The sequence below is a fragment of the Octopus bimaculoides genome, chromosome 5 (genome assembly GCF_001194135.2).
Source record: "Octopus bimaculoides isolate UCB-OBI-ISO-001 chromosome 5, ASM119413v2, whole genome shotgun sequence".
NCBI lineage: Eukaryota > Metazoa > Mollusca > Cephalopoda > Octopoda > Octopodidae > Octopus > Octopus bimaculoides.
In genome coordinates, this window is record NC_068985.1 from 63,422,614 (window position 1) to 63,432,098 (window position 9,485).

The 9,485-nt window shown below is 37.9% G+C and overlaps 1 protein-coding gene across 3 annotated transcripts in view; it reads right to left on the reverse strand.

Annotated features, from left to right (window-relative positions):
* Nucleotides 1-9,485, reverse strand: part of LOC106870415 (uncharacterized) — a 142,670-nt gene that overhangs the window by 76,995 nt on the left and 56,190 nt on the right. For all 3 annotated transcript variants that reach the window (XM_014916480.2, XM_014916479.2, XM_014916481.2), the window contains exon 6: nucleotides 923-1,060. In XM_014916480.2, coding sequence (XP_014771966.1) covers nucleotides 923-1,060 — 138 coding nt within the window. The remainder of the gene's footprint in view (nucleotides 1-922; nucleotides 1,061-9,485) is intronic.

Consider the following 9,485-nt stretch of genomic DNA (forward strand, 5'->3'; position numbering starts at 1 on the left):
ATTTAAATCGATTAAAATCAATTAAAATTATCGAAAATAAATTCTATTCAAAAATACAGCTAATCGTCAGGTCGTAAATAAAATAATAATTATAATAAATAAATATATATATCAACCAACAATAAGTACCAAATGAATTTATATAAAATACTTATTTTATAAAGATAGAAAAATTATTAAAAATATCAAAATATCAAAATAATAAACATTCCATAATCATCCCTACTTCCATTATAATATATGCTAACATGTATATTATATACAAAAACCAGCTTACATAAATTATTATCGTTTTAAGTACAATTTAAACGAAGTTTAAGGTTAAAATAATAATAAAGATAAAATGAGTACATATTTAACCGGTGTAATAGTTAAAGCTATACTATTTAAAACTAAAAACGTTAATTTAATTATCATTAAAAATCAATTGAATAATAGAAAAATACAAGAATACTTATTTCTACAAACGTAGAAATAAAAATAAAAATATGAATGAAAAAATTATGAATGAAAAAATTAAGAATCAAAAAAATTATTAAAAATAAAAGATTAAACTTTATATATACTAAGTTTTAATAAAAATAAACCTTTAACGATATTATAAACAATACAGACTAATAATTAATCAAAACTAATCGAAAATATATCAACACTATTCAAATCGAAGTCTTATATTATGTTGAAATGATACTATAACTTCTAAATAATTTAGTGTTAAATAAGTTATCTATTATAAATAATCTTTAAAAAAAACCAAATGAATAATATATATATATGTATTTATGTATGTATGTGTGCATGCAAATACATATTGTGCACCATGTTTCTACAAATTACCCCTGCAAATTACCCCTAATATAAAAAAAAATTGTTTTCGTCGCTCCCAAGAAAGACAATAGAACATTGATAGAAAACTACTTACCATCAACGTGGTAAAAAAAACTGATGTTGGAGAAAATACTTAGCATGTTTGAAATATTTGAAATGTGGGTCACGGATCCGGTTTCAATGAGGGTGGTCATATTTTCCCGGGTCATGCAGAAATATCCGCCAGCATCAACTGTAACAAAAAATTGCGAGCTAAAAATTGTTTCTCGTATAGACACAAAGCCTGAAATTTCGGGGTACGAGGGGTGAGAGTTGTCGATTAAAGAATGAAAGACAAAGTCGACTACAGTGAGATTTTCCACCTGAACATTAAGAGACGGAAGAAATATCAAGTATTTTATGCAAGGTTCATACGATTGAACCAAACCACAACTAATAAATATTTCTAATTTAAGTACAAGGCCAGCAGTTTTAAGGGGAAGTGTTCTAGTCGATGTCATCGACCCAAGTACATGACTGGTACTATATTACGGTTACATTTCTCAGCTGTAACTATTACATTTCTCTACTGTCTCTAATATAGAACTAAGAACGTCACTCGAGATTATCTCGGCTAAGTCAAACCTATGACCTAGTTTCCACTTTCAAGTGTCGCTAAGTGACAGTCTCGTAAGAATTTTGGATAAAAATGCCTTGTGATATTTATTCTTGCTCTCTGCGATTTGTGTTCAAATCCCACCAGGGTCAGTTATGCCATTCCTCTTTTCAAGGTCAATAAAATAAAGTGCCAGTCCTAACAGGATTGCTAAAGCATAGAACTAAGTGCCTTTGAAATCTGAGTTCTTCCCCCTCTGTGCTTTTTCGTAGAGTCCATTTTGTTAGAAGGATGCAGGCTAGTTATTCCGTTGGAGGACAACTTACCCCTCCTTCTCATCAATCACGATAAGCCCAAAAAATAAATAGGTAAAAAATTATAAAAGTAGCTTACTTCATTTTAGGCGTTATTGTTTATGAGAAAGGCAAAAATGTCACCCATTCTCATCTGACTCTATAAACCAGACTTCCCTCGCTACTTACCGTTACGTCATACTTATCCACCGTTAGGTCATTTTAAAGAGACTCTGCGTAGTGTTGGTTAAGTCTAATTGAGATTAAAACAGACGTTTGAAATACAACACATTGCAGGAGACATCTGAAATACTGACGGAGAGAGAGATGGGTGGGGAGTTGTATATATGTATTATCTATGTGTGCGTGTATATAATAATACTAATAATAATAATAATAATAATGATGATGATGATGATGATGATGATGATGATGATGATGATGATGACGATGATGATGATGATGATGATGATGGTGATGGTGATGTTGATGATGATGATGATGATGATGATGATAATAATAATAATAATAATAATAATAATAATAATAATAATAATAATAATAACAACAACAATAATAATGAACTAGATATGATACAATACACACAAATGAAAGAGAAAATAAAAAAGAACACTATAGACGAGTTAGATTAATACTGAAAACAGAGCCCAATGCGAAAAACAAGATAATAGGTATCAGCACTCTAGCCGTCCCAGTTATAAGTTACAGCTACAATATCCTTAACTGGACTTTAAATGAGCTAACCAAAATAGACAGGAAAACAAGAAAACTAATGACAGGATTTAAAATGCACCACCCAAAATCTGACATAGAAAGGTTATATATATATATACAACACATCGAAGGTGGTAGAGGCCTTACACAGCTAGAAACCTATTACAAAATAACCAAAATAACCACCATAGGACTAACTTCAGAAGCAAGGAAAGCTAATACAAATAGCCACAAAACACGAACAGAAAAAAACTGTTTGCAGTCTTTAAGGAAGTTGACAATTACAGAAAAGAAGTCATAGTACCTATGTAATATCATTCGTTAGGATGACCTCTTCGAAACTACTCAACTCTCACTTCCGACGACACGACTCAACAGAACTCGACGTCTAGTCTACCGATGGCTCCGGCTCGCTCTATGCGACACTTTTCGTCTAGCTATTTATACGTATTGGACCAGCCTACTTATCATTTGGGGGCGTCCATACAACAAGCTAACAACTATGAAGAAAAAGAAGAAACAATAAAAGCTGTAAATCAACTGAAATCCAAACTAAAACTGGAACAGCAACGGATCATGATAAAACGATGGCAAGTAAAACCCCTTCATGGCAAATACTGGATTAAACTAAACAAAAAATAGACAAAGTAAAATCCCAACAATGGATGAGAAGCTCAGGACTCAAAGCAGAGACTGAATGACTTTTAATTGGAGCACAAGACCAAAGCCTCCCCATCAGAAATTATCAAAAAACTTATAATGAAAAGAAACATAACAGGTAACTGCAGACTATGTAGAGATCGAGAAGAAACAATAAACCATATTATCTATGGCTGCCCAGTGGTGACTAAGAAGGAATATATTCACAGACACGACAGAGTTGGGATCTATATACACTGGAAGCTATGCCAATACTATGGAATAACAACAGAAAAAAGATGGTATAGACACACGCTAGAAAAGGTCACAGAAAATGAGAAACACCCATGCTCTGACATATGCCAATACACACAGATAGAGAAATTAAGGCCAATAGGCCGGATATAGCTGTCAGAGACCACTAAGAAAATAAAATGCTTTCTAATCGATGTATCAATACCAACAGAAGAAAACGTTTCTCTAAAAGAAATGGAGAAACTTTCAAAATACAAAGACTTGGAAATAGTGGTAACCCGAATGTGGAGTCTAAAAATAGAAACAATTCCTATTATAGTAGGCGCATTAAATATGATAAAAAAATATTCAAACAAATACATAACGAAAACACCAGGACTAGCAAGTATATATAACATACAGAAAACTGCACTACTAGGCACCGCATACATCCTATGTAAAACACTTTCAATACAGTAACAATAAGAGTGTCACAACAAACCACAGCATATACCCAAGACACACAGAGCTGCGCTCGGTAGTGCAGTGAAATTACGTGATAGAAATAAGACGACTGAATAATAATAATAATAATAATAATAACAGCAAATATTCTGCTCAATACCACAGATTTATTTGTCAGCTGTTTGACCTTAGCCAGTTGTGCATATCCCTTAATGGCTGATATGTGCATCTCAGATCACGATCAGGAGTAGTGGAGGCGCATCATAGCCATATGTTGAGAGGAATCCTTTGGGGGTTTGGATAATTCACCTCTGGAAACAGGTGTTTCGTTCAACATCCTTAAACAACCCTTATTCAGAGACCTTTTGAGCGGGATGGGCTACTCGATCTGAAGAAAATTCTAACTGGGTCCTACCTGCAAGGTCATGCGCTGTAAATCTTGATATGTGATCACCATGTCACGCACATATGATTATGATGCATATGCCTGGTGTACCCTTATCAAACGGGTAGTCATGATGGGTAAAATGGGTTTCGTATATTTTACCCCAGTGTCACTTTGATGGTATGCACTGCTCTCTCACTAAATAATAATAATAATAACAACAACAACAACAACAACAACAACAACAACAATAAAACATACAAGAATAAACTCATACTGTAAATACTCAACAATATAAATAAAACCCACAACATGTACCACAGAAGGCCGATACCCGATAGAAGAACACAACCTGCGCTACACAAACAACACACAATACAAAAACTAATACAACATAAGACTCAAACCAAACCCCAAAACAAAACATACTGATACTTTGCAATATACCCCCAACAAAAAAAACATGCAGCATGCACAGAGGTGCAACAAATGATGCAATAGAAGGTTGCTTGAATCTTTCAGATGTCGGGAAAAAATATAGTGGTGATGACGATGGTGACGAACGTTACCTTACCTCAGTTTATGAGAGAGAGGAGTTTTCGAAGAAACCCTGATTTAACAGCGAAAATGGAGCTAAACCATTAAAGGAAAATCTCTCGCTCGGTAGTGGTTCAGTAAAGATGCAGACTGACCACAGCTTTTATCCTATACACCATCAGCAGATAATAGAGCAAGGAGGAAGTGGACCAGCGAAGAAAACAGGATAGTGATGCAGTGCTACTTAGAAAGTGAAACTAAAAGATGGGGCTATAGAAAACGAATGTTTACACTTTGGGTAGAGAGGGGTGTGTTTAAAGTGACTGCGCAGAGATTAGTTGATCAAACTAATGCTATTAGGAGAAAGTGGATGACAGAATTGGAGGTAGAAGAGATCACAAGAGAACTGGAAAAGAAAGACCAGGCAGTAGGAAAAACAAACAATAACATAAGAGATACAGCTCAAACCAAAGAAGAAACTAAAGGAAAAATAATAATAGCGTTACCAATAAGGAAGGATCTACGCGGGAGGGGTAGTAGTCACTAGAAGATTAGATATCTCACAGGGAAAGATTATAAGAGAGTAAATGTGGAAAAGGAGACTACAAAATAAAGTGAAGACTTTAAGACAAGATCTGAGTAGAATAGAAGCCTGGAAACTGAACCAGTTAGGAAAGACAAGATACAAATCTTCCCTTGAGAAAAGATACTTAGTCAAAGAGAAAGGTTTTGGGACGGTAATAAAAGATTTGAAACAGCTTATGCTAGCAGTAGCAGGCAAGATCTCCAGATATCAGAAAAGAATAGATCAGTCAACAGAATAGATTATTTGAGACAGACCAGAGGAGATTTTATAACCAAATAAATAGTGGAGAATGCAGTACTGAAGATGAGAAACGTAATGCAGAAGAAGCTAGAAAGTTCTGGAGTAATATTTGGGATAAGCCAATCAATCATAATGGAGATGCAGTATGGTTAAAGAATGTGAGGAAAGAAGTAATGAGTGAGAAGCAATCAGATTTAAAATTAACTAGTGCATTAATGAGCAAAGTGGTAGGAAAAGTGCAGACACAGCAAGACATAGGGAAACCAAAAGCCCAGTCGAAGTTAAAAACCAGAAATTATCTGACTGACAGGAGAAGGCGTTGCATGGTAGATTCCCAAAGATAGTTGCAACAAATACTAGTAGTGAGGCACGGTTATAGTTGCAGAAAGGAAACCTGAAGAGGGAGACAGAAAGTTTGTTAGTAGGACCACAAGATCAAGCATTAAGGACTAATTGGATAAAAGCCAAGATAATCAAAAACCAAGTAGATTCCCAATGTAGATTTACGCAAATCAAAAGAGGAAAGCGTTACTCATATAGAAAATGAATGTAGCACGCTTATATAGAAAGAATACAATAAAAAACTTGACAACCTAGGGAAAGTAATCTACTGGGAGTTATGTAGAAAGCTAGGATTTAAACATACTAATAAATGGTATGAACATGAACCTAGTAAGGTACTAAAAAGTAAGAAATATAAGATGTTGTGGGACTTTAAAATTCTGACTGACAAAGTAATGGAAGCTAGAAGGCCTGATTTGGTAGTAGTAGATAAAGAGAATAGAAAGTATCAGATAATTGACTTTACAGTCACAAATGATGTAAACATTAATATGAAAAGTATAGTAAAGTATAGAAACCCAGTTTGGTACGGCTCGAGAAAACAGTGTCATTAGGGACAGCTAGGATACTTAGGAGGGTTCTTGGCAACTAAGGTTACTTGTTAGGATGTTAGGATGTTAGGATTTTTTCTTCTCCAACAGACTAATCTGTTGAGTGTATATGAAAATAATAATAATAATAATAATAATATTAATAAGAATTTCTTATATTCGTCATCAGGGCGAACGATGAGGGACACAATGCAAAGACAGACATAAAGTGTTGGGGTTTACATGTAATGGAATGATTGAAAAAAGTATACACAGTATACATTAAAAGAAGGGAAGTATACATAATACACCGAAATTAGGAAGAAAAAAAAATTGTGATGGGGGAACCTCCTGATACAGGAGGACCTCTCGAAGTGATCGAGGAACCCCACTATCCACGGACAAATACCTTTTCCAACTCCTTTCCTCTGACTCACAAGTCTACACTGAGAGTGGTACCATCCACTCTTGCCATTTTCGCAACTTTGACCCACCTTTTCATAAATTCACTCGAGGACAGCACCTCCCTCATCACCCTCACTTTCTTTTTCAAGAAAAAGTCGACGAGGGCTTTACGAAAGAGGAATGTCTCTATCCTCATTCCTTTCAGCTTCATCCACCAGATAACTTCTTTCACCACAGTCACCAGACAAAGAAAAACTGTCTTGCCAGCTCGATTAAAGGAGGGTGGCGGGGTAATCATCACTATGGACTCGGACGACAGACAGAGCCGTCCCACACTCGAACACCTGCTTTTGGACATAACTCCACAAGTGAGCAATGCCCGGCCACTGAACGAGAGCATGTTGAACGATTTCGTCGCTCTGTTCGCACCTTGGAGAAGCCCGTCTGATAGCAGATTCGTGCTTGTAGAGTTTATCTCGAACCGGTAGCGCCCCTTGGTAGCACTGCCAAACCAAAGACATCTGGAAATTATCCATAATAGTCTCCGACCTAAAAGTTCTCCGGAACAGACAAGTCAGTTCATCTTCGTCAACGCTTACAGTCTCCCCTAGGAGATGATCGTACTTTCCCGCCACTGATCTTCTAAAATAGCTAAAGTGGAACATCTACCGATCCTATTGACCGACTGGTAGAGGGATGTCTGCGCCTGATGACATTCTAAGTGTCAGGCGTCCAGTCTTGGTCTATCCTTCATCCAGGACTGCAGCTCCGTCAAAGAGACGAGTTGCGGAAATACATGCCTCACAAACGCAGTCCCAACACGTTCACCTTCTAGAAATCGTTGCAGGTGGCGCAACATGAAAGCATGTCTGCGCATCAAAAGCCACGGTATGCCTAAGCCACCACTCAGAGGGAGCTGACAGCAGATTAACCGTCTGACCATTGAAACATGTCCTTTCCACAAGAACATGAACAAGAGACGCTCTAACTTGACCAAGCAATAAACGGGACAAGGCACGACGGTCAGACGATAAATGACAACCTCTGCCCGACCTTTCAAGTGCAGCTTCCTCTAAGCCCATTCCTGGGTAAAACTGGCCGCCCTCTTCGTCACCTCGTCCCTGTTCTTATCCACCTGGATGTTGGGACCAAATCAAACCCCGAGCAGTTTAACTGGTTCGTCAGTCAAGCGTCTGACGACGCTATCTGACGGCAACGACCTGTCTCTCCAAGTGTCCAGTCGCAAGCCCGCCGACTTCTCGGCATTGATTTTACCCCCTGCAACCGACTCATATTCTTCTAGAATGGAGCCGACTGTTTTTTCTTCAGAGGCGTCCGATACAATGACAGTGACGTCGACCGCATATGCAGACACTGCTCTTCCGAGTCCAAGTTCGAAAAGGAGGCCCCTCAATTGTTCCAACTTCCGCAACAGTGGCTCGAGACGCAGCACGTCCAGAAAAGGTGACAGCGGGCAGCCCTAAAGGACCGAGCGTGCGATACTAAGCGGTTCCGATAGATAGTCATTTAATTTAATTTGACCATGGAGCAGGTGCCCCTGTGAACGAGTCCGAAACTGGCCGCTTTAAGGACGGCTTCCAAGTAGTGATGGTCTACCATATCGAAAGCTTTCAAATGATCAAAATTGATCAGGGCCCCACCGAAGTCAGCTTTAAGCCCAGCTCTCTCTATGATGTATCGCATGAGATCTACGTTTGTGCCTCCACTACTAGACTACCAACGACAAGCGCCAACCTTTTTGCTAACATCTCTGTGTTTAACAGAGTTATGGGCCGAAAATTCCCTAGTATGTCCCCACTGTCGGCGTCCATCTTCAGCAGTGTCACCACACCCCGACTAATAGTACTGGAAATTCTCCCGTTATGTTGCCAATTGCGGTAAACGTCTATCAAGAGGTCGCCAAATAAATATATCATTGATATACAAAATTCATAGAGTAGATCATCTAAAGCTGACGATTTGCGACTTATGCAATCGATCATCGCCTCTTGTATTTCAGCGGCTGTAATCGGTTTTTCGCAGAACAAATTTGTGGTCTGTGTAGCCGACCAATTTGAATTGTGGACACTCTATACTATCCTTTTCTGCTGACCTTATGAATACTCTATCTAGATACGATCTGGATGACCCATTGTGATTGCTCCATGTCCACATTGGCACATCAGGGAAATCCAATCGATATCTGTCAAAAAGTTGAAAGTTTCTGAGCAGGTTTTCGAGGCTTTTACACCCTCTTCTTCTATGTACTAAACTCACACAGTCCTTCCGCGCGTCCAAAATACTATTCTAGTTCCCCACTAGTACTAGTACGAGACGTCCAAGAAGATTACCCTTACTTTGAGACCTAAGGATTTTCGGAATATCACTGCTACACCGCCGCCCGCTCCCGATAAACCACAAGATGTGAATACCTCATAGTCTTCGAAAATGGATGCAAGAGTATGTTTCCCGGAAATTCTCATCTCACTAATTGCGGTCACATCTAAATTTAGGGACCTGAGATCGTTGAGCAGGTGATCCTGCTTCCAAGCCGAACCCAGGCCCCGAACATTTACACAGCCAACTCTTAGTGTAGTCATTTAACTTAGAGGAAAGAAAATGGAATTACGTACCTTGGTCTTCAGGGATGACTTTTGACACAGTTTTCTTT